General features: G+C 37.4%; 2 protein-coding genes across 3 annotated transcripts; one reads left to right on the top strand and one right to left on the bottom strand.

Annotated features, from left to right (window-relative positions):
* Positions 1-622: 622 nt before the first annotated feature.
* nkapd1 (NKAP domain containing 1) lies at positions 623-24476 on the bottom strand. Of its 2 annotated transcripts, none has more exons than XM_066662711.1 (7): positions 24423-24476; positions 6960-7076; positions 5781-5855; positions 5515-5615; positions 5259-5411; positions 3729-3782; positions 623-3174 (listed from the first exon to the last, which is right to left on the bottom strand). In XM_066662711.1, the coding sequence occupies exons 3-7, from the start codon at positions 5847-5849 to the stop codon at positions 2790-2792; spliced, it is 762 nt and encodes a 253-aa protein (XP_066518808.1). In that variant the 5' UTR covers positions 5850-5855; positions 6960-7076; positions 24423-24476; the 3' UTR covers positions 623-2789. The 2 variants fall into 2 exon arrangements, with proteins under 2 accessions (XP_066518808.1, XP_066518817.1); XM_066662720.1 differs by lacking the exon at positions 24423-24476 and adding an exon at positions 15677-15735 and having other exon boundaries at positions 6960-7073.
* LOC136690741 (L-amino-acid oxidase-like) lies at positions 19911-25020 on the top strand. Its single transcript, XM_066662704.1, has 6 exons — positions 19911-20037; positions 20677-20789; positions 21686-21887; positions 22002-22070; positions 22153-22289; positions 24255-25020. Exons 1-6 carry the CDS (start codon positions 19930-19932, stop codon positions 25018-25020), a joined length of 1395 nt encoding a protein of 464 aa, XP_066518801.1. The 5' UTR covers positions 19911-19929.
* The last annotated feature ends 850 nt before the right edge of the window (positions 25021-25870 follow it).

Genomic DNA, 25870 nt, shown 5'->3' with positions numbered 1-25870 from the left:
GAAATCCCACCTGGGAAGCATGAAATTGAGACACTGCTAATTAACCCATCCATGGATGTGAGTGCACACAACCACACCCTGACCAACAGTTAGCCAACTCTGGGTCCAGGGAACCATCAGGGTTAGAAGTGTCTCACTTCACCCGTAGAGAATGCCCACTTTGCTAAGTTTTCCCCATGGCTACTGTGTCCTAATTAATGATTAATTTTAATAGTGTCCCTCAGAATAATTCCCCAAATCAGCGTTTTTAATGGAAATCTGGAATACCTTGATTACACACTCTCCAGGATGGTTAAAACAACATAAACACTATTGAGAGATGTAGTACTATATATTGTAGTGTCTCTGTGCTAACAATAGGCCCTACCCCTCTGTTTTGCGTAGGTGTAGGGTTGTCTCAATTCTTGCTGGGAAAGAAGGGTAGGGCAGAAACAATGATAACAATTGTATGTTAATGCAGTTTCAACGCCTTATGACTCTTTACTTCATAACAAGCATAAAACATGGCATAGTTTGCCGATGTCTCGGAATGTCTGGTTCAACCTTAAATGTTGAAGCAATTACATCCTGAAGTCAGCTAAATATCACAGAAGAATAAGTGGGTGATAAGATATGATTGGATTGTGGGACCCTTCTGAAAATGCATTACTGCCCAAATTAAAGGTCTAGAAGCTGACATTGCTGCAGAGCACCACTGAAGATTGATTGATTTATTTATGGGTGTGTGTTTATGTGTGTGTGTGTTCTGAGGACTTATCAGGCTCTTGAAAGAATATCCTGTTGCGTAGAGAAAGATTTTAACCACTCAACCATGTAATTCAATTTTACTTAAAAACAAATAGTAGAGGTAAAATTAAGAAAACAGATTCACCCTAAGAACCCCAGGCCCAACTGATTTTAATTACAGTTTTTTTTTTACACTTTGAGTTGTAACAATATATCCAATGCCCTGTGAGCAAAACTAAATAAATATAAATCTTTGGATCAACAGATGAGATCATCATATATAAGAAAAAGGTACTCTAGGACCAATATTGGGAGCTGCTCTTTAAATGAACACACCGTCCCAGTGTCACTTCTCTGCCCATTATATCCTTATTCAGTGTTTGAATCAAGCAGTGAGTACTAGACTATCAGGCCCAAAACCTCTCAGCTGAGATGAGGCTGAATCTCGCCTTACCAAAACAAGTTCCATCTGCCCGTACAACATGTTCCACAACACAAAGTGCTAATGATTGTGTGTTATACTGCAACGGCAGAACAAGACAATCAGCACCAATAAAAGCTGGCTACATTTAATTTGATTTGATTATGGGGCTTGACAGCTCAAAGTGTTTGATAATCTGCCGAGTTGTTTTGAGTCGCTGTGCCAGGCAGTTAAGGGAGGCCAGTGTTCATTTCCATAGAGACTCAATGTTCTCTACAGTGGGTACCCCATGTTGACAAGAAATGGTGACAGTCAGTGATCCAGATAATGAGTCGTCACCACACAAAGCTACAGTACATACAGAACACTTTACGTGTACGTGGTACATGGTAGGGAAAACAAACACTGAGCACACGCAAAAGGGCAAAGCTCCACTGAATGGCAAATTCTGTTCTAAACCAAACCCTGACAACAGGAAAATAAATAATGGAAAGAAATAACGCCTCTCTATTCCTAAAAAATTCTGTAATCCTCTGTGTAGCTCATGCTTTGCAGAGCCACAATTCTTTTAGTGCATTTCCTGCTTTACAGTAGAAATTCCTTTGATTTTTTTTAAGTTCATAATTAAACTAACATGTGGTGAGAGGAGTCTCATGTCAAATGCTCTACTGCAGAGAAACTGATTCAGAATTGTTGCAAAGTACCATAACAGTTTAATACCCCTAAAAGCCACCTCATGAAATAGTTATAAAATTGCTGCCTGATGTCTGAGATTTTTTTATGATATTATTTTATACATTTATAATAACTGCTTGGCTGTTTTTTATCCATTCATTTAAAAAAGACACATGCACTGTGTTAGAATATTTTTTAAACAAACAATTCGGAATGTTTACTAAGTTTTGCAGCGCCTTGCAAAAGAATTCTGCCCAATGCGGGAGTTTCTTTTTTGCAGAACTGACATTATTTGAATTTGCAGTGTCTTTTTTCCTTTTATGGTGGTTGATAATTTTTTTTACAAGAAACTGTAACTGAGCAGTGTTGCAGCACTTAAACTGGGTTTTCTTTATGTTAGAGATAAAAACAAACAAAAAACAAATTTGTCCAGATTTTCTCCAGCTACCTCTGCTGATATAAAAATGTAAGGTTCAAAACAAAACACAAGGTAATGGGGATTGCAACCACATGAGTTTAAATTGGTAAAACGGTGCAAGAGTGCCACCTCCTGGGTGTTTATCAGCCACTTTTTCAACGTTACAAAATACTAAAAGAACTAAAAAATACAGTTAGATCTATGGCATTCTGTTTTTTCCCCATATGATAGAAAATATTCCTGAGTCTTGATTATAAAAAATTATAATTTCTTTTCGTTAGAATATATACAAAAACTAGAAATAATCCAGAACCACATTGCAGTATTTTTAAAATGAGATTAAAAAAAACTATGAATTTGAAAACTTTTCTTCAGAGACTCGGTTTATAAAATAAAAAAAAACTATCAAATTTCCAGAGTGAGGTATTTTGAGATGAGGATGATAACTCCATACTAAAAGTTTTCCAAATCTAAAAATGATGTTTGGGCCTATAGATAAGTAGCTTTGATCAAAGTCAACAGATTGTGTAAAAAAATAAATAAATACATTTAGTCCTCTGAGCTGTCCTCTGACTTCTCTTCATTTGCTTTCCAGTCTTTCCTCTTTTTCCTTTCAGGCCCCATCTGAGTATCTGCTGCAGTTCTGTGTCTTTTCCTGTGTGCAGTTTCTCGATGTCTGTCTGATTCACCATCCTCTGAACTGCCGTTTTTCTCTTGCGCTTTACTTTTGTGCTCCTTCTTTCTACCGTGTTTACTTTTGCCACTTTTCTTCTTTTGCTTCCTCTTGATGCTGTCCGTCGTGCTGTTGTCCGACTCCGAGCCTGACCCTGCAGCCCTATGCCTCCTCTTCTTTTTCTTCTTCTTCTTCTTCTTAGAAGATTTCTTGGAGTCTTTCCGTTTTCTAGCAGCCCCCTTCTCCTTGCAATCTGTCTCCCTGCATAAAAAGTACATTCCAGTTTAACAAGCCTCAAATATGAAGAAAACTGAAAAGGCCCATAAAAATTAAACAGTGATTCATCAACATTTTAATGACTTCTTAGACCATGATTGCTCCCTGAAAGTGGTCCAGAGCCATCATGATGCAGGCATTCTTAAAATTCAAGTTAGCCGTTGTTCTCAAAAGTTTGAGAACCCTTTTCAATAATTGGAAACTGAACTTAATAAAGTCCCAACAAAACAAATAACACCACTTCTGTAAGTTTTTTACATTAACGTAATGAACAAACTATTACATTTCATAATGGGCAAAACTATGTAAACCTTTAAGACCATCAGTCTGACATAGGGGATAAATGGGGTCAGGACATTTAATCAATTGAATGAAATATCCCAGTATTATTTACAAAACATTACCTTGATGCATCACTGTGACAGTTTTTGCCTAAAGAGCCAATCTTTACACTTTCCCAGGATTATTACTTAAAAATGTTGATGTTGATATTTAAGTTTTACACACAATAATTTTGTTAAAATAAGTTGAACTTTTACCCATCTGAATGAAACTCCTCTGGATAAAGCTCCTTAAATCCACTATGACCCCATCTGCATGGAAAAACAATAAGTAAGGTCATTTATATTCGTTCATTTGCAACCAGAGCCTACACAGAATCACAGGGAACAAGGCAAGAACACACCCCAGACAGTGCACCAGTCCATGACAGGGCATCAAACACTCACATTCGGTCAGTCTCTCACACACATTTTTCAATAAAAAATCCACCTACTAATGCGTTTTTGGACTGTGAAGGGACATTTTTTTTTACATGGTGAAATACAGACTTCTAGTACAATCTAGCCACTGGTAAAGTCTTCAAGCAGAATGGAGCTCATAAAATTAAGCCACAGTGTTCTGAAGAGGTTCAAACACTCCATGGTGGCAGTCGAAAAACTCCAGCGAGAGCTGGATGTGCAGCTAGAAAAAACTATGCTGATCTTCGAGAACTGGGGTGTCTTGTTCAGTCCAAAGAACCAAAAACAACATGCAAATGTACAATGAGTAAAAAGCACCACACGTTTCACCACTGTCGTTGTGGTTTTCAAAGAGATGGGATTTTGCAATGTCAAAAGCTACATGAAAAGTGGGAACCATAGTAGTGAAAAAGCAGCCAGGGAAAAGCTTGCTGAGCTGTGCCGTGCCAAGCCAAGCCAAGCCAGTGCCTTTCAGTGGAAAAGTGCCATAACCGTTGGGCCAACATGCAGCGCTTAATCATTAACATGGTTTATTAATTTATTTTAAAAGCAACCCCAGCTGAAAACACATGCAAGCCTTAATATCATGGAATTACCCTAAATTATTAAAACATGTTAAACAAAGCAAGACAAATAACTGAAATGTCTATTTTTTTTTTAAGCAAAAAAAAAATCACACATCACACACTGGGATGTCAAATAGTTGCAGTGGTAGTAGAACAATGTTCAGCCTTTTCAGTTTGAGCCAGAACACAGCATGATGACAACATACACCAAAGGAGTCAAAATAATGATGAACAGGCATCTATGGTGATGAGAATGGGATGAACAGCTAATGGTGGCATGTGTCTGTGTAACGGAATCATGCTGGAATCTCTGGAGTTGATCCGTCATATTCTTCCATTGCCGCTAATGCTTGTTGTAGGCCTCAAATTCAAAATGAGTGAATATTTGCAAAAAAAAAAAAAAAGGATAAATTTGATCAGATTGAACATTAAATATCTTTATAGTGTATTCAGTTGAATACAGGTTGAAAAGGATTTGCAAATCATCATATTCTGTACACAACATCCCAACGTCATTGGAATTGGGGTTGTACACTTAAAGCCAACAGCATTGTTTAGTCTATTAGTATTTGTGAGCTACTGAATGAATTAAACGCCTCTGGACTGAAGTGACAAGCTGTGTTCACCACTCGATGCTTCCCTATTTCATTTTTATGTTTTTAACAATGTGTCTTAATAATTTAAGGTAATTCCATGATATTAAGGCTTACATGTTATAGTCAGTGTTCCTATTAATAATCAAGGGGTAATCCTGATCACTTACCTGTCTGGATCATTGGCCTCAAATTCATAAAGCTTTCGTGACCAGTATCGAGCCTCTCGCTCATCCTTTTCAGACAGGCATGTCTTCTCACCAAGCCTGTCTCGTGCAGATCCTTCTGAGTCATCCAAGTATCTATCACAGCGCATGTTGCTCCTGTGAAAACATTCCATGTGGTCATCATAAGAACTGGACATAACACATCAGCCAGACATTAACGATTAATGGGGCTAAGGTGAGAAATGGGGTGGGTTTACACCTTTCCAAATGACTCGTCACCCATCTGTGCTTTGAAGCTTCAGCAGATGAGCTTTGACGCTCCATGTCCCGAAGCTTCCACATCTCAGACTCCTCCTGAATCTGCATAGATTCAACAGACAATATTGAAGCTACATATTTAAGCTGATTGTACCAGACTCTAAATCTTGAGGTTTGAGGTAAATTCAGTTTAAAATAAATAAATAAATAAATAAATAAAATAAAATGTATATTTATATGGAATATATCTGAGAGACTCAGACAAACCTTATTGTGAGCATCTGTGTGCCTGATGACATTTCGGAGCAATACTTTACCCATAGGAACTCTCGACATGATAACCTAAAATTACAGAACAATTTCAAATAAGATTTTAACAATTGTAAATAAGAATTATTAAGAAAGCTATAGAAAAAAAATCTGCAATTTTAATTTAATATTTTTATAGGTCTATTTAATAGTGTGCAAATAAAAGATAAAAACTCTACAATGCCCCACATTAAGAGAACTCAACTGATTAAAAAAACAAAACAAAATTTAAACAAAGTAATTCAGAGTTGTTTGATGTAAATTGGATTCCATGTAGTCTCTTCAAAATTACTTTACATTACATAATTCTGGTGAAAAAATAGTGACACAGAATTAACACACAGCTCCAGGGTCCTGGGTTCAACCCCTGCCTTGGTTCACTGCCTGTGAGGAGCTTGCCCGTGTCTGTGTGGGTTTCCTCAGACAATTCAAAAACACACACATATATGCATACATAATATATATATATATATATATAGATAGATAGATAGATAGATAGATAGATAGATAGATAGATAGATAGATAGATAGAGAGAGAGAGAGAGAGAGAGAGAGAGAGAAAGAGAAAGAGAGAGCTGTCTTGCACCCAGTGATGATGGGTAATGAAAATGAATTAATAAATAAATGAATTCATGAATTAATTAATTTCTGGTATGTTTCAGACATCAGGTTCAATTAACACTGTGAACAATTCTGACTGGATACATTTCTATAATGGAGCATTTCACTTCAAACCACTCTGAAGGACTTGGAATTCTGTTTTAATTTTTTAAATCTGTAGAAATGTTGACACCTGGGTGGAATCCCCCTTTTAAAAATTAGCCTTAGCTTGAACGACTCACTGGAGTTTGGGCTTAGATTAAGCCCTTAGTGTTATATAGCTGAAATTTCACTTATATGAGCGGTTAACACAGTTAAAACAGACATGACTGTTTGTATCTTTTTAACGGCTACAACCTGAAAATATGAAGAAACTGCCTGACAGTACACGTAGCGTTGCTGGTTAGCGTTTCGACACTGTTGTTGACACTCTTGTTAACCACGGGTCGTTTTTGTAAATACAGTCAGTGACACTTGAATATGACAGCGTTGAGGAAAGAGAACACATTCCTGAAGCACAGACGAAGGTGAACTTGCCTTTAGTTTTCTTTCAGAAATCTATTGCTCAAGTGAATGTGTCGCCTCCGGTTCACAACAAGCTCAACTTCTTCTGCACCTCTTCTCCTTCCCAGAGAAGAGCATTACTACCATCTACTGGAGAAGAAAAAACCAGTCTCAAACCCTGTTTCAAAATGGCACTCTTTGATTTTTGTGCTTTTCCTGCCTGGCCGCTGAAGTTTGCTTTGACTATACCTAATGCATTGGTCAGGATTTGTGATCTGCAATTTCTGGTGGCCATGTGCATAAAGTACCCTAACAAATACACCCCTACAATTGACAAGTGCACCTCAGAGGTCAGCAACCCTCTGAACAAAAAGGGTATACCCACTGCAACAAATCAACATGCTTCTTCACCAATTTTTTGTTTAAAATTAACAGCTACTGTCTCAGTGGGCACACAAAGTTCATGTGACATCATTTTTTGGTTGGATTCTAGTCACGATGTCACATAACCTAAACACAACCTGTTTTCAACATTAAAAACTTTTAAAAAGATTTTGGTTGTTGTCGACATAACGTTGAAATCTTTGTTAGAAGATGAGGAAGTAGTTTGTGGTTTATAGGATTAAATATTTTTTAACAAAGCACAGAAAGAAAATAATTTGGTATTTATTGGGAATTGTTAAAATTTGATGTTGTCATTCCTGAGGAAATATGGAGCTAAAAAACCTAAATTAGCCAGAAAAGCAGAAATGAATATAGTTAAAAGTATAGTTCATCTCTCAAGTATCCCATATGAGAATTTGAAATACAATTAAGCGAATTACAAAGCAATCTTGAAAACCTGTACACACAGAAGGCAAAGGGTGCGTATATTTGTTTCAGACGAAAGTGGGTGGAAGAGGGGGAGCAAAATACACTTTTATTTTCATTTGGAGAAACAACGTAATCAGTACAACTCTATCACTAGATTAGTTTCAAATGTCGTACATTTAGATACTCATGATGACATCTCAATTTTGTAAATCATTCTGTCAGGATTTGGTCAAAATCCTCTCAACAGTCTTCACATTTATTTTTTAATTTACTTAACGTAAATTAAATTAATCTTATCAGTGAAAGTCATATAACTACATGTGAATCTCCTGTCCATCTTAAAGAAATTACAGATGAAACTGATAAATTGAAGTTAAACAAATCCTCTGTGAATGATGGCGTAACAGCTGAATTTTATTTAAAACAAAATTTACAACAAAATATAATGTTCACAAGGAAAGCCTTAACTGTGGTATACTTCTTCTGTAGCACAAAGTGTTATAAAATTAATTCCTAAACCTCAGAAGGACCGCACATAACGGGAAAATTGGTGTCCCATAAGCCCCATAATGATTATAAAACATTAGCTTCTATATATTCTAAAAGAGATAAAATTGTTCTTGATTCTATTATTGATGAGACTCAGTCAGGCTTTTTATCTGGAAGGTTCATTTCTAACAACATTAGACTAGCGCTTGATTTGTTGGACTATTCTAACTTGTTACAGGATGATGAGAGTTTTCCACATTTCCTTGATCCAAAGCCTTTGATTGTGTAAAACATTCTTTTATCTTCAAAGCCATTGATGTGTTTGGTTTTGGTCCAAATTTTATTAATACCATTCAGACTTTATATAAAGAACATTACTGCACTGATTTTATTGCAGCACAGTACCACACAAAGATTAAATATAAACAGAAGCATCAGACAAGGTTGCCCAATCTCTCCATAATTTTTTCTTGTACCGATGCAGCTCTTATCCTCGCATCTCAGAAATAGTCTTATAGAAGGTATAACTATTGGTGAATACACTCTCTTGATAAGCCAACTGGCAGATGACACTTTTTAAAAAAAAAAAAAACAACAAATTCCATGTGTATTGAATGTCATTTAACAGACGTGTGCCCATTGAGGTAGTGCACCCCCTTATCTTTCAGTCATCATCTGTTGACTCACAACTCCCCCACCCAGAAGTAACAACCAGCTAGGTGAAAAGACAGCTGGAAAATTTACAAGTTGGCAAATCTGTAGAACCATATGGTATCAGTCCAAGGGTATTGAAGGTTTGTGCCACCCAGATGTGTGGGATTATTCAGCATCAATTTCAGAATCAAATTCAGGACACCTCTCAGTACCTGAACCCCAATTGTCATGTGACCTGGGCAATCCTGTGTTGTGTAACAGTTTTCTGGTGGTTTTAATGCCATCTAAGGATGCAGTTGCACCAAAATGTAATAATCTCCTTTGAACCCCATAGGAAATAAGTGTGTGAAGTTTCATAACATTTTGGGAAAGTGTTTAAAGTACAGCAGTATTTGTGTGATCTTAGAAACATTCCACCCCTCCTCAGGAGTCTGAAAGCCACGCTCATGAAATTCCAACAGGTTTTTGGATAATTATTATAATTCAGGTACTTATGAGTCTGCTGATTTTCATATGTACAAATTAAGAAGAAATTGAGTCTGGTATACTCTCTAAAACAAGTTCAATTTTGCATATTATATGCAGATTATCTAAAAATTTAAGCAGAGAGCAGAGCAGAGCAGAGTTTATGTTTTCCTGAGACAAAGTAATTCTTTTCTGCCTTATGTTGTTTAAGATACTCAGCAAAATACAATAAGATTTGCTATAGTACCCCCATCAAGCGGAATGTGCTCTTGATTGTATGACATCTAATTTTGCATGACATATTTCAGCACTGTTCTTGGACCCCAAAATTACAAGAGATTAAAATTTCACCTCTCTAAAACAAGGGTTGTACTTTTGCCTGTGGTGGACGCCAAGAACCTTTAATGTTTTCTCCAAGACAAATTTATTAAAGCAATAATGGTCATTGAAATCACATCTAAGGGTTCTGCTGATGCTTCTGTCTGAAAAAAAACCTAAAAGTAATTTCCAGGAAACTTTTGTTTTTAGAGTGAACATGGAAGATATTTATATTTGAACTTCCCCAATGCAAGCCACACTGTTTAAAGCCTGGTTCAGTTTCAATTCTGGAGGGTAGTTTTTCTCAGTTTCGGTTTCATTCTTCTATATGTGCTTTGTGAGTTGAAGAGTAAACCAAGAAAAGAAAATGAAAGTCTTCTTATCAAAAGTGACTCACTGTGACAAAAACAAAGTACTTCAAAGAGCCTGTAGATGTCTGGAGAAATGTCTTATGGACAGATGAGACCAAGGTTAACCTGTATCAGGTTGATAGTAAAAGCAAAGTGTGAAGACAAAAAGGAAATGCATACCACCTCATCTGTGAGGCATTATGGACGTGTCATATATAGCTGCCATAGACTCTTGCACACTTATATTCATTGATGATGTAACTGCTGAAGGGATTAGCACAGTGAATCCTGAAGTGTATCAAGAACATCTTATCAGCTCAAGTTCCAGTAAATGCCTCCAAAATTATTTAAAAACATTCAAATGATGCTCAAGAGAAAACCTAAGGATACTAGACCACGAAATGAGCAAGAGCTGAACATGACTGCATTAGAGGCTTGGCAAAGCATCACCAGAGAAAATACTCAGCACCTGGTCATGTCTATAGTTCACAGACATTAAGCAGTCTTATTACTAGTTATTAAGGATTAAACACGGCTTCTTTAAATGGCCCTATTGTTGCTGTGTTCCATACACAGTGTCCAGAATTGAAACTGTGAAAAAGGTTTACAAATTCAAGAAGGTGATGATGAATATTACATTGTCCCAAACATGAAAGGCACTGTATATAAAAATGCATTTCTGATTATTGGTTGCAATTTTTAGTTATGGGTACTGGGCACTATAAAGATACTGTAGCAGCGTAAAAGGATGTTGTCTGAGATTATGACTATATTAAAAATCTCTCCAGATCCTTAAATGTGACATATCCCTTTTCCACTAGTGAACAGTTCTGGGGTCTTAAAAGCAATGTTCACATTTTTTGATAAAAAAAATACTTTTTATAAAACTCTGAATAGCGCTGAGGTTGCTGCGAAATGCATTCTGGGATATCGGACTCTCTTAAGTCTACAAATGTCACGCCCTGGTCCTGTCACTTGTCTGTTTTTCCCACCATATGCTCTAGCACATGGCTCTGTTTGTTATTGTTCTTGTCTCCGCCCTAGTCCCGCCTTAGGTGCGTCCTGTGTAGTCCTGCCATCTTGTTATCTGTCCCAGGTGTTCCTTGCCTGTGGTGTGTATTTAAGTTCCCTTGTGTTAGTGTTTCTTGGTTGGACATTTCCCTTTCTTTGCCTTCTGTTTGGACAGTACCTTCTGTACCTGTGCTTTCAGAGGTGTCTTTTTCTCTGTATCCCTGTCTTGTTCTCTCTCTTAGTCCAGGTCTCTGTTCTAGTATCCCTGTATAAGTCTCTGTGGTATCACCTCTGTCTACGTCTCTCTGTATTTGTCTCCCAGTCCAGGTTTCTCTGTATCTGTCTCTCAGTCTAGTTCTCTCTGTATTGGTCCTTCTGTCCACATCTTCCTCTAAGTATCCTGTCTAGTTATTTCTGGTTTCCTTTGTGTCTCAGTTCAATGTCTTTGTTTTAATAAAGTCTGTTATTGCATTTGTGTCCACCCCAGTCAGTCAACCCAGTCGTGACAACAGAAGTCACGTCCCAGTCCTCAATATTACAGGCTGAGCAAGAATACATCTGGGTTTTTGAACTGTATTTGGCTAGATGTGAGCTTTTAAATAAAACAGTACTTGGGCTGAGACTAATGATGTTTCCCGAGAACACAAGTACAGATATGAACACGTATTGAGGAACGGCTGGTGAGCTTTAATGCTGTACAAATGAGCTGACTAATCAAAGACGGGTGAGGAATCTAAACTACTATTCTGGTGAGTCTGACTTCTGGTGGTTTGGAGGAGAACAAGCTCAGGCTATAGGGAGTTATCTCTGGTGGATAGGAGGAGAACCAGCTTGGGCTGATGTGACAGTGGCCAATGCCAAATGTTGGTAAATTGTTTTTCTCAGAGTGAGGGATTCAAGCTTGAAAAATGTGTTACAACCAAGTAAAGACAAAAAAATAGGGATAGTATGAGCTTAATTTCTTCATCCTTTTCCGTGAACACAGCAGTGTGTGTGTGAACCTGTGTTTGTTAATGTGTATATTTGTGTTCAGTTATGAACATCCTGCTGCCACCGATGGAGTCTTTTTCGAGTATTTTTTACTCCTCATTCACTCCATCTTTTATCTCTTTGGTTTTTTTTCTTGTTCTCACCTCTGTCTCTTACACTCCCTCTCTTCCTTCTCTTCCTCTTTTAGAGACATTTTATTAACTGTATGATGTACAGCACTATTGTCTGGAATGTTTTTCTTTATCTGGGTTCAAACCTGATAGGGTCAAATGTTAGAACTCTGTGACCCCAGCACTTTGAATCACCAAAGCAACCACTGGGCAGTTTCCCAGCAACAACAGCAACCACCTCTTACTTTACTGCTTTTTCTGTTACTCTCCCATAAGATGTCTGTGACTGATTATAATTACCCACAGCTTTCTCTGCCCATTCTCAGTTGTTTTGAAGGTCGGTCTTAAGATGTTTTATTGCTCTTCAGGCCCCATCTGCACCTCCCTGTTCATCATCCCAATTCCTGCCTTAAGATCAGTAAACACAATTTTCAAGTCACTTTTCATTTCTCATATATACACTGTTTCAATCACTCATCAATAAGTAATCACCAGGGATTAGTCCATCTCCTCGTTCAGCTTGGTTTCGGATTCACATTTTGAATCAATCTTCAGATGATCAGTTACACTATACACTATATTTCCAAAAAGTATTCACCAGCGCCCTCTGGAACTGGATAAGTGGTTACTGAGAATGAATGAATGAAATAAAAAAGAGCATATAATTAACATAGTTTTAGGGTCATAGAATTGTGGGGGAGGAAAATACAGAATATTTTAGAGGAGAAAAAAGTCAAAATACCAGGCTGATTCCTTACTGCTAAAGAGAATACCTAAAATTCCTTTGGCTGCTCCTGTCAAGGGTCACCACAGTGGATCAACCAATCTGCATTATCTATTTGGCACTGTTTTAAGCCAGATGCCTTTCCTGACACAACCCTCTCTTTTCATTTGGGCTTTGGGACTGGTACTACATTGTCATGCATTCCTGTGGCTAGGTACACACACTGTTACATTATCCAAATGTAAAAATAGGTGTCAATTCTTTACATTTTTCCTCAAAAATATAATATATGCAATATATAAATACTTGGAATTAAAATTGGATATAATTAATCTTGCTGATAAAGCTGTTTGCTGATGTTGAGTCAGTGTAAGATGACTTCTCGACAGAGTGGTTTTCCATTTCCATTCAAACCACTAAATGTTTTCCTTGCCATAACAGTGAAACATTAGGGTTGACCTGGAAATTTCTGTAATTTACTTGAAATAAACACAAAACACATACTGGGTGTGACGTTTAGATGTTTGTTACATCTTTGAAAGGATTTTTTTTCATACTTAAGTTCACTCTGCTTTCTACACTCTATGTAATGTTAGATTTATTCAGAGCTCTGGGGTGGTTAGTCAACTCGTCAGGACACTGGTTTCTAAAACCGTCACACAACTCCAGGGTCCTGGGGTTGTGGGTTTGAGTTTGGTGTGTTTTCCCTGTGTCCAATTGGGTTTCCTCCATGTGCTCCAGTTTCCTCCCACAGTCCAAAATTATATATTAGCAGGTGGACTGGCTATTCAAGTGCCAAATAGGTGCCAAATAGGTGTTAGTGTGTGAGTGAATGTTTGAGTGTGTGTCACCCTGTGAAGAACTGGTGCCCCCTCCAGGGTGTGTTCCTGCCTTGTGCCCAGTTATTCCGGGTAGGTTCCAGACCCACTGCAACCCCGAATTGGATAAGCGGTTGCGGACAATGAATGAATGGTTTCTAAAATAGATACATAGCCCTTTAGACAACAAGCTTTGATCTGTCTTCATACCATGGAAGAATTGACTATGAGTGTTGCTGACTTTCACTGTGTTACTGACTTATTTTTCCTGCTGAAGCACAGTGGTATTGCCTGGGAAAAGCAGGAGATGAAGAAATACACTATTAAAAGTCTGCCATTGTTACCAACAAGCTGAAAAATAACATATTCTAAATAACATTAGAATATAGAATATTAGAATGATGGCTTTATAAAACTGCATTTATTCAATAATTTAACATTGGGGATGTTAACAAAGTTCATAAAATGATTGCTCAAAAACACAGCCATCAGTTCACAGACAAAACGTCCTGTGTAGTACTCCAGTACCATCGACTATGGCGTGACAAATTCCATGCAGCTGTTTGTAATGAAACAACTTGTCTAGTCTTGTTTCAAAACTGAAACATGGGTGAAGCTAGACTCCTCTCTTAGGAATGAAATCACATACTACTCCTCTTCTGGTGTTGTGATCTGCCAGGTTTGCCTAGATGTAAGGAATGTTCATTCATTCATTCATTGTCTGTAACTGCTTATCCAGTTCAGGGTCGTGGTGAGTCCGCAGCCTACCCAGAATCACTGGGCACCAGGCGGGAACACACCCTGTGTGGTGGTGTCAATCCTTCGCAGGGTGACACACACTCATGCCTAGGGACACTTTTGAGACCGTGGGAGGAAACCAGAGCACCTGGAGGAAACCCATGCGGACACGGGGAGAACACACCAAACCCCTCACAGACAGTCACCCGGAGTTTTTCTTAAGACTCTGTGAAGAAACCTATGACACTGCCAACCATTAATGCATCACATGATTTTTATTTTTATTTTTATTTTTTTTAGGTCAATTCAATGTAGACATTTCAACTGTAATAAGGTTTCTTTCAGTTGATTCGAGAAATTCATTACTGATCCAATAGTGTTAATTACTCAAAAGTAGATAAAAACACTATTGCATATCATATTTAAAAATCTGCAGAGAAAGTACACTCCTCTGATACATGTTCACACATCCACAGATGTTATCAGCCAACCTCTTTCAGTATGCAAGTGGGTCGGTCTGTGTACATTGATGTTTGTTTTGAAAAAGGAAATTGAAAATTGACTAAAAAAAAAAGAAAACAAAAACGGAAATCAGGACGTGTCATACAATCTGTGATTTGAAAAACCTAAATTAAGTCACACCCAAAAAAATGGAATAGAACAGGAAAAGGCTGTTATAAAGACATCTTGAGGTGCGTTAACTGTGTTTTCAACTGATCTGTTCACATGCTGCTAGTCAACAGGATGGCTCTGGAAACATACTCCAGGAACTCCTGAAAATACCACAAATCATTTTAGACAAGAGTGCAGAGGTTCTGCAGCAGATCTGCCACTATGATGCACTAAATGGACTTAACAAGAAAACGTTGTTCTTAGAAACACACACAGCAGAAGTTATTGCTGTGAAATATTCAAAATAATTTCAGTATATGGTTCCAGTCCCACTGACCACTGTAGCTGTACACAGTGAGAGCCCACAGAACTACAGTTAAGTCACAAGTCAAAAGAACCTATTCTTCCACTCCAAAGCATCTGGGTATTGGGATCGACTCTTGGTCAATTAAACTTTTGTCAAGTCATTCTAATTCTAATGGATTCTGCAATGCACTTTCTATTTTTAAAAAATTGACAATATATACCTATGTATTGTATATTATGCATGAATCAAATATTCATAATGAGCAGTAGTGAGAACTCTTTGGGGAAAATTTAATTCATGCATGTGTCAGTGTCATAAAATTTCATGTATTAGAGAATGAATAATTTGTACCTAGGGCAGCACGGTGGTGCAACAGGTAGTGTTGCTGTCACACAGCTCCAGGGACCTGGGGTTGTGGCTCTGACCCCATGTCTGCGTAGGTTTTCTCCGGGTGCTCCGGTTTCCTCCATCTGTCAATAAACACACATTGGTAGGTGGATTAGCGACTCAAAGGTGTCCATATGTGTGAGTGAATGTGTGAGTGTGTGTCGCCCTGCGAAGGACTGGTGCTCCCTCCAGACTGGTGTCCCTGCCTTTCGCCCAGTCTTCACAGTCTAAACACAGTGAAGACACTAACCACAAGCACGAGAGGAGACATTTACAATGCGTGACAAGATAGAAGTAAACACATTGAGCAACACAAGGATCTGCACCTGCGAGCCAGTCACATGACAGTGCAGGGCAAGGCTTAGCTAACACAAGGATAACATGTAATTAGAGTAAAAACTAAGCAAAACACAGGGAACGGATCCTAAACAAATAAGGATTCTGACAAGATCTAATAAAAATATGCCCTGCTAAATTCCGTCTGTTTTCCCATCTAAAAAACAAGCTTTATAACATTAGTAGAATGTACTGCAAAAAATGAAAGATCCTAGTTAAAGTTCCTTGAAAGAACAAGGGCTATTGTTACAGAGCCAAAACTTAGATGCATTTATATTTCCACTGCTGTCCAAAGAAGAAACATGCATCTCCATTTTTTTTATTTATTTACTACATCATTTGAATACAGCAGCTGACCTTTAAATGTGTGAAAATGTCATGATGAATGGACTAATAGAATTGTTCCAAAAATTAAATTAGAAAAATTTAAGAAGGTTTTGAAGATGTTTTTCTTTTAGGCAGTCACTATTTGTAACTAAATAAAATATTAAAACCTCTCAAAATCTCGGCGACCTTTAAAATAAATTAATCTGAATAAATTAACCTTTTAAAATCTACAGTGGTTCGCACTGTGAGTACCCTCTTCCTGAAAAATCTGCCGTCCTTTCCAAGATCTCTGTTGGACAGGCAGAAATGTCCAGGACAAGGTTTGTAGAAGAGGGTCTGTGATAAAATTGATGAGAAAGAATTTGTGATTCTGGTGGGTAAATCCCTTGGAAAATTCTATTCTTTATTTTTTAACACATTACTAACAAGAAGCTCTTAAAGGGGAATTCCTTTTTTTATTCTTGTATATTATGTCATTGATGTAAAAAGCTGGATGTAGGAAATTTGCTGATTTCTTTGTTTACGTTGGTATTGATATGACCCCGGAATCATGTCTACAATGAAAATATCAAACCCTTGCATGTATATATAATATTAGATGAAGCAGACATTTAATCTCTTGGTGAAATTTTTGACCATTGACAGTTGCATGATTTGCATGAGAATAATTTGAATTAAACGATTAAATAAACATAGATATGATGATTTTCCTTTCTGTTAGTGATAAAGGTGAAGTTTAGTCTTCATGATACATACAAGGGCTGACACTTTCTCATGGGTGCAGACTTTCTCTTGCCTGGTGTCATCCTGGAAAAAGCACATTTGCTTCCAGCTGGTTACATTCTGTGACATTCCTTGGGAAATAATTAAAACACAGAAAAAGCAGTCACACAGAGTCATGAATTAAGATCAGTCTTTCGGTCAACTCTGGCAACAAGTAAATTAATACTTTGGAGAAACGGTAAAGCGGTTTTGTGTATATGAGAGCTATTATTCCAGCCCCTGAGATCTAGCCTATAAGCTGTGATACTTTCAGTTTCATAAAGAATAAAAAGGGTGAGCCTTTCCCCACACATACTCCAGGTGAAGCATCAACTCTGGTGAGTAGAACCATTCATATAAATGATCTCTTTATAAGAAGTTGAATTAAATAGTTCATATAATCAATATGCATCAACACAATTCCTTTCTTTTACTCACTTTTGGAAAGAATTGTGTTGCTGTGGAAAGATGTGAAACTAATGTAGACGTAATGTAGTCTAGTAAATTTAAAGCAATACATTTTCCAGTGAATAATGTGTTCATTTAATGTTTTTATTTTCAATCTCGATCTCTTAATATATAACTTAGACACCAGTGGAAATTTTCCAAAGGGAAGTCATAATGAATCTTTTGAAACCATTACTCTGTGAGGATATTAGTCTAGCTATGTTAATGAAGAGTAAAACTCACTAATCTAATTTGTTCAGTGTGGTTGAACCTGTAGTCTGTGTGGGAAAATATCCCTCTTTGTCTGAGACCCCACACAGGCTTCATATAGCTCAGTGTGCCATATTTCACACTTTAGAGTCACCCAACTCTTATTTGACCATAAAAGCTCCAGGTTCAGCACATGTCTGAGTTTAAGGCTGACCCCAAATTAGTCTATTTTTACTCATCTTGAAAGCTGTGTGGGCAATATTTCACCGAGGACGAGTTAACCCTTAAACTGGTAATGTTTTTCAAACTGGCAATTTAACTAAATTAACTTACCATAGATTTTTATCTTAAAGTAAGATTTGAAAAAATAGCGCATTACGTTTGTGTGTGTGTGTGTTTTAAATGAAGCTAATGAGAGTTTAGCTAGGCAGAATTTATAACATAAAATGTAAATTTACCTCAGCGGAAAAAACAGGTTTTACGATAATAAAATAATGATATTTTTGGACCTTTTACCCATAAATACGGGAAAACGTGAGTGTTTTTTTTCCTGCAGATGTTTGTACTCTGAGGGGAGAGGGAGTTGGAGACTGCGCTGGAAGATGTGGTTCTGCTCTGGAGTGAAGGGCTCTCAGGACAGAGCCGCCTGTCGCTCCTGTAAGTGTTCACTCACAAACACACGGCCACACAGAAACGCTGAACTAATTATACACCGCTCCGTTTAACCGTAATGTATGACTAAAAGGGTAACCCACCTTCTGGGAATTTCCCCATTACCGAGTAAACGAAAGTTACATGGGACAGAGAGAGCGCGCACACTGGGGCAGCATCCCAAACCTCTACACACTCCCTACACAGGGCAGTTTACAAATCATGGAACTATGGTTTCTGCCTATAAGCATCCACTAAACGTCCATTCAGAGATCCTGAAACCTCTGAGGAAATATATCTGTCGAATATAATTCATTTTCTTCCTGCATAATCCGTTATTTTATTACCTATATATGGCACTATTTAGGCATAATAAATAATTAAATTGAGATTTGACCCAAATATTTTCCTGTAAGAAACGCAAACTGGACTTTGGGATGACCCAAACTGGACTTTCTGTTCGTACAAGAATACTATTCTATTTTTCAGTCTGGCAATAAACAGGAAGGAGCACTAAATCGCGATAGCTAAATGACATCAACGAGTAATTCCAGCGCTTCCTAGTGGACATTGAAATCTTTTCAGACACCACATCACAAACAAACAATAAACAGACAGTGTTCAAATGTAACACTTTAAGTGTTAATTTAAATATGACATCAATCACAGTGTTAATTTTAAATGGCAAATTTGCTGGTGATTTTTCTGCTGGAACAGTGTATCACCAGAATGGGCTGGGGCCATAAATATTAAAGAGTGCTTAAAACTCCCTCTAATGTGACAAAGGGGTATATTTACCTATTGCTATGTAGTCTATTTTTGCAAGATTTAGGTGAAGCCGTGCATGTTTTTCTGCATGGATCCCCTTGGCCTGATTTAAAATGGTATGCTTAGGACACTGGTTTTCCAGGTCTGAGCAGGACCTAAATGCTAAACAGGAGTATTTCCAAATAAATTACGTAGCACATTTGTGTTCTACTAGTAGCCAATCCACCTTTCTGAGTAAACCGGAGCAGCCAGAAAAAACCCACATGAACATGGGGAGAACACACCAAACTCCTCACAGACATACACCCGGCATGGGGCTTGAACCCACAACATCAGGAACCAGGAGCTGTGTAATAGCGACACTACCTGTTGCGCCAATATGCCACCCCAAGCTGTATTTATGTTGTGTGTAATAGTTATGTATGAATGTTTTGCCATCAGCCAAACTATGTCCATACAAATGTATTTGCCAACATTTATCAAGTGTGTTAGCAGTGAATATATAGTGCATGCAAAAAAATCAGTGATTGTTGTATACTGTAATTTTGTTCCTAGGTAATACAGCATTGTTGCATTGTGTAAAGCCTTAAATGCTTTTTTTTTCTTCAGTGCCTATTTTTGTCACACTGGTTATAATTTCCAATATCAACGCAAATGTAGAAGATCCTCTTTTTGAATGCCTGCAAGACCCTGACTATGATGACCTTCTGAAAATAATGGAACAGGGTCTTCCTCCTACAAAGACCCCTCACAGCGTGGCAATCATTGGTGGAGGCATTGCCGGACTTACTGCAGCCAAGGTTCTGGAGGATGCTGGACATAAGGTATCCACTTATATTACATACTGTGGATTAATAATTTCATTACTAACTTCAGTTCCATTGCAATTGTTTGAACTGTTTTTAAGTATATACACCAAACGCTTCAATGATCTATAACATCATAGAAAACATTACCTGTGTCTAATGCTAATGAAAACATAATACAACAGCTTAAAATGACTTAACATGTGCAAGCACGGGGGAGTCCAAACTCACAGGACACCCTTTAATTTTTTTAAATTCCCATTGGAAAAACTTAAAAGGGTAAAAAGGATAAAAGGGTGTCCGGCGGCTTTTGATTCAACCTATACGGTGAAATCTCTACGAATGCTGATGAGAAAGATATAATCAAAAATTTCCGTGCCAAGTTTCTGATCAGTGTCTCAACCTTTATGCTGCCTCTGCACATTCCCTGGGTCGACAAACCTGATGTTTCCCATGAAAATCTAAGCTAATCCTTTGAAACAAAACTTGTAAGGGCAGGGAAACAGTAATATTGAGTGGATGGTTCACAGCCCCACCTTTTTACAGAGTTTTACAGTGTTTTTAGTTTAAGGTATTACAAGATGTGCTGGTTTATCTTTGTATTTTTCCTTTGTACTTGTTCCAGAATTCTCACCCACTTTCCATATGAATTATTAGGTTACAATCATAGAAGCAAGTGATCGTATAGGTGGAAGAATCGAGACATACAGGATGAAAAGAGAAGGCTGGTATGCAGAACTTGGTGCCATGCGAATCCCACATTTTCATAAGTGAGTTAAAGTTCATTTATTCATTCGTTCATCCATTGTCTGTAACCGCTTATCCAGTTCAGGGGCGCGGAGAGTTAAAGTTCTATAATCAACAGTATAGTTGCCATGTGCCAAGTTTAGGGCAGAAATCTTTGGTTAATGACCAATATGGACTTTGCCAGTGGGAACATTGTTAAATTATTTAAAAACACACAATCACACTGGCTCTGCATCTGTTGAAGTATAATATTCAATTGTTTTTCTATATATGAATTTAACAAAAAGAGTATACATTAAATAAAATGATTTATTTTTATACACGTGTTCTATAATAGATTGAAACTGAATTGTCACAGAATATCAAGCTAAATTGTTTACAATATATAAGTATAAGAAAGGCCAAAGCACATCTTCTATTTACAGACAGCTCTTTATGAAATGGTCTGTTAACCACTGTGGACAGACCTTCTCAATACAAAATTGAAAAGATTTCTTATTAGGCCATTGTCCCACTAGAAAATTTATTGTGATATTTAGTGCTTCCTACTGCTTCATATTCTCATATTAGTTATAGTACAAACTTTTAAATATCCATTGACACAGACTGCCGTGCTCTTAGATCTGCTATGAATACACACAGGATTGTGGTATAAGGAAAAAAATGTGATGTGTTTATTTACAACATGAAACTAAAAATAATATTATGGTTTTATTAAATGTTTATTATATGTATTTGGAATGCAATCCTTTTCAATACTCACTGCTTTCTTTCAGTTTGAGTTATTTTAAAGATCTGTCTAGAATGCACTATGTGAGGTTGTGTTATGCAGGGCTGGGTTTCGCTGCCTGTTCTGATTTACCTTTGATTAATTTCCACTTATAATCATGGGATTTTTATAATTTCATTCTATTTCCAGGATCCTCATGGCATTTGTGTCAAAGGCAGGCCTGAAACTGAACCCTTTCATTGAAGAAGACATTAATACTTACTATTATATCAATGGCTTGCTTGTAAAAACATACAAAGTCAAAGAAAACCCTGATGTGCTGAACTACACCTTAAACGAGCAGGAGAAGGGGAAATCAGCCAGTGAACTCTTTGACCTGGCATTGTGGAAGGTCAGTAACTGAGCACCAAGTTCTGAAATATTTATTTTATGTATTTGTGTATTTTTGATTATATTTTGATTCTTTTGTTCCTATGACTGAACATGACCTTCCCGACACATTTAGATAAGAGATGACGTGAAAAAATATGGCTGCAGTGAGACAATGAAAAAGTACGATTCTTACTCTGTTAAGGTAATAAAACCTATAAACCAGAGTTTGATCTATTCTAACACTGCAGCTTTCATTGTGAACAGATTTCTGCTTGGCTTCACAGGAGTATTTAGTGAAAGAGGGAAACCTGAGTCTAGATGCCTTGCGAATGATTGGAGACATCCTTAATGAGAACAGCTTATTTTACATTGGTCTCACGGAGATGCTCTACATCCAGTCAGACATCAATGACAATACAGTGTAAGTACTGTTTATTTGTTCCATAGTTTAGAGAAACTTTTTACATGGTTCACACTTATGCACACAGTACACTTTTAAATGCTTTCTCTCATCACCTACAGTTGTTTTTTTTCCCCCCAGACATTTTTTTAACTTTCACATCCAATGAAAGTGGAATCTCAAATAGTACACAATTTACAATTTTTCTTTTATTTTCCATTAAAAAATACTCTTTTATAGTCAGCTTATTGCTTATGAGTTTTTGTACCACAGGCAGGATGAGACATACTGCTGCTGAAATTCACATTAGCAGCCATGATAAATGGTCCTTAAATTGGTCCAATGCAGAAAATAGCTGGAATACTGTTCATTAGTTCCAAACGTGCTGTGGGGGACAGCTTCAAAATTTTTGTTAATTTACAAAACTTGATGTAGATTTTTTTTATCAAAATAGATCACTTAGATAGAGGGGAAAATACAAAATAGAGCACTTTGTAGTATAGGTAACCGAGTAAATGCAGACTAAACAGTTCATGCAGTGGGCAGAAATACACTCCCGTGGGGAAAACAAACAAAGACAATGGCTCCAACCAATGTTTAACACTAAATAATAATTTAAATAATAATAAAATATAAACCAGAAGCACCTCTCGAGAGAGGGAGCTGATTATGTTTTCAGTTTTAAAAACAGCTAAAAGTCAGAGCTTGCTTTAATTCCTATACTCTCTTCAACTCTTTCGCGCTTCTTCTGTCGCTATACCGGTCAAAATTCAACAAAGGTGTAACGAAGTGTCGCATATCGCCACAGCCCTAATGCAGGGACGCAGAGTAGCGCCCCCTGCTGGTAGCCAGGTATTCTGACGGGTGGTGCTGCCTCGAAATGTACAACTTTGCCGCTCTGCGCATGCTCAGGCCAAAACATTTAATGTTTTCGTGTGTTTTTCGTATTAAATCTGTTTTTACACAATCGTATGTCCTCCCAAAACTGTACAAGGCGAATTATATATATTAAAAATAGTTTATAAAACCCTTTCTGATCACCGTAATAATCTTAATTTCTTTAATAAGGGGAAAAGGGCTGTGTATTTCTTCTGCTTATACTTTTGTTGGCATTATTTTCTGATACATATAGCTTACATACTGTTTTATTTAAACAACTGTGCGTTTAAACCATGGCAGTACATTTCGACAATGTAGCACAACTCATCAGAACAGCACAGTCTAGGTCCCAGAAAATGATTGAAAAGAGAGGGCGGACCACTGTTGGCCCACTGAGGGCTAAGTTGGAAGTCCAGTGTTTTGCACAACGTATTCTGGGTGGACCACTGGTGATTAAACAGAATTTTAGACAAAATGCTACATTTTAGCACTTTTCCATTCACAGTCAAATTTACATTTTTTTCCTTCATTGGATTCTTTTGTTATATTTTATAAATAAGTTTAGTAAATAATTTTAATCCAGTGTAAACATTTTCAGCATAATCATTTTATATCAGGCTTATGCTCATTATTATATCTCTCATAGTTGTTGGTAATATTTGTATTAGTTTGTTTTCCAGAATAAAAGTCTCTGTGAGTGTAAAATCTGTCTGAGGAGATTATAAATGAGTTATATCCTGTACAGGACAGTAATCTGAGTGGTCCGATGGTGGTCCAGCAGTGGCCTACAGTCAGTGGTGTGCCAGTAGACCAGTATATGCTCCCTGTCTGGGCAGAGGCACATTTGTGCCCCTATGGCTGATTGGCAAACAGAAGGATTAAGCAGTGCCCCCTCTGAACTCTGCGTGCCCCAGTCAGTGCATCATGTAGTCTAGAAAAGACCACAGTATATTTGATAATTCACTTTACTGTTGCGTACTGTAATATTATATAATTTTTAAAAGGAATGGATGTGTTCACCATCTCCTACATATGAGAGAAACTGTCATCTAATTGAGGTAGTTCTGGCTGTATGACCCTCATAATTTTATGCTTGATCTCTTTCAGATACTATGAAGTCTCAGGTGGTATGGATCATATACCAAGAGAATTTTATGAAGCACTCAATGCAACGATCCTCCTTAAATCCAAAGTCAAACACATTAGTCAAACCAACAGCAATGTTACAGTTTTATATCAGGACTGGCGCAACCCTGCCACTTTGACCAACCTTACATTTGACTACACATTGGTGACGGCCTCAGCTAAAGCATCTCTCTTCATGGAGTTCCAGCCTCCTCTGTCCGTCCAGAAAATGGAAGCTCTTCGCTCAGTGCACTACTCCAGCTCCACCAAGGTTGTGCTGAGCTTCCGTGAGAGATTTTGGGAGAAAGAAGGCATCAAGGGTGGGAGAAGCATCACAGACATGCCATCAAGATTCATTTACTACCCCAGCCATACCTTCCCTGGGACACAAGGGGGCGCTTTATTAGCCTCCTACACATGCTCTGATGATTCCACCCTCTTTCAAGGGGTGCCAGATGATGAGTTGATGGCTATGGTGCTAGAAGATTTGGTGAAAATCCATGGAGAAGGCATCCGGCACCTATGCACTGGAGGCATTGTGAAGAAATGGGCACTGGATCCTTACAGCCATGGGGCTTTTGCCATCTATACTCCCTACCAGCAGACACACTATGCTGCTGATCTGTTCCAGAGTGAAGGAAGGATTCATTTTGCTGGAGAACATACAGCAATGCCTCATGGCTGGATTGAGACAGCTATGAAATCTGCCCTTAGAGCTGCACAGAACATAAACAATTTTGTAGAATAAATATGTAACTTGTAAAATAATGATACTGAAAGGCAGTGACCACAGTAATGTCAAGTTCTCTTTGGAGATTGTCTCGCAGTGGGTCGTGCTTTGCTAGTACCTTTTTCCTAACCTCAGACTTTTTCTGTATTGTGTGAGAAATCACCTGTGTGAGTACATTACTCCAGTTAAACTGACTGAATGGGTGCCAGTGTTACTGAAGATAAACATTAATACTAATGGGGAAAAAAAATCATAGTCTGATTAAAGTATCACTACAACATAATTATTTTTATAATTTCTAAGAGGTATGAGTAAGCACAGACCATTTTAAAATTTAAAACATTTTATTGTCTTGTTCCACTCCAAACCAGAGATGCAGGTGGATCCCAAATGATCTTTTAATTCAACATTTTTCAGGATCGATGCTGAATTATTTTAACAAGTAAAATGGTGCCAATACATTTGTGCATTTGTGTTTTATATGCCATTTTTAGTCTTGTTTTAAGCAGTTGAATTATGTAATAATTTTTTCCACACATTAGTACTGCTGAAATTTTCTTGTGCATTCTAGCAGTAGAAAAACCCATAAATATTTAAAAATGTCATAACAATAAAGTAACCACTTTCTAATTTTTTTTATTATTATTATTACCTTCAGCAAACTGAAGGTAATTCAAAGTAATTAACCAGTAGATGTAGCCAGTAGACTACATTTCTCTCACAGAGCGTACACCTCAGTGCAGACAACGTTCCATAGAAATGCAACATATTTCACAAAACAAAGGAAACAGCATTTCATTTTATTTTGGGTGGGCACTGGTAAAACTTATGTTCTCCACTAGGACATTTCATTATTCTTAAATTACAA

Source organism: Hoplias malabaricus, chromosome 1 (genome assembly GCF_029633855.1).
Source record: "Hoplias malabaricus isolate fHopMal1 chromosome 1, fHopMal1.hap1, whole genome shotgun sequence".
NCBI lineage: Eukaryota > Metazoa > Chordata > Actinopteri > Characiformes > Erythrinidae > Hoplias > Hoplias malabaricus.
Note: the sequence above shows the minus strand (reverse complement) of the source record. Positions and strands in the feature narration are given on the sequence as shown.

Coding starts and splice junctions, on each gene's coding strand:
- nkapd1 (XM_066662711.1), bottom strand. CDS start 5,849: ATGTCGAGAGTTCCTATGGGTAAAGTATTGCTCCGAAATGTCATCAGG. Junction 5,616..5,780: donor ACACAGATGCTCACAATAAG/GTTTGTCTGAGT, acceptor GAATCTATGCAG/ATTCAGGAGGAGTCTGAGAT. Junction 3,783..5,258: donor GAGGCCAATGATCCAGACAG/GTAAGTGATCAG, acceptor TTTTCCATGCAG/ATGGGGTCATAGTGGATTTA.
- LOC136690741 (XM_066662704.1), top strand. CDS start 19,930: ATGGAACAGGGTCTTCCTCCTACAAAGACCCCTCACAGCGTGGCAATC. Junction 20,038..20,676: donor TGGAGGATGCTGGACATAAG/GTATCCACTTAT, acceptor ATGAATTATTAG/GTTACAATCATAGAAGCAAG. Junction 21,888..22,001: donor TTGACCTGGCATTGTGGAAG/GTCAGTAACTGA, acceptor CGACACATTTAG/ATAAGAGATGACGTGAAAAA.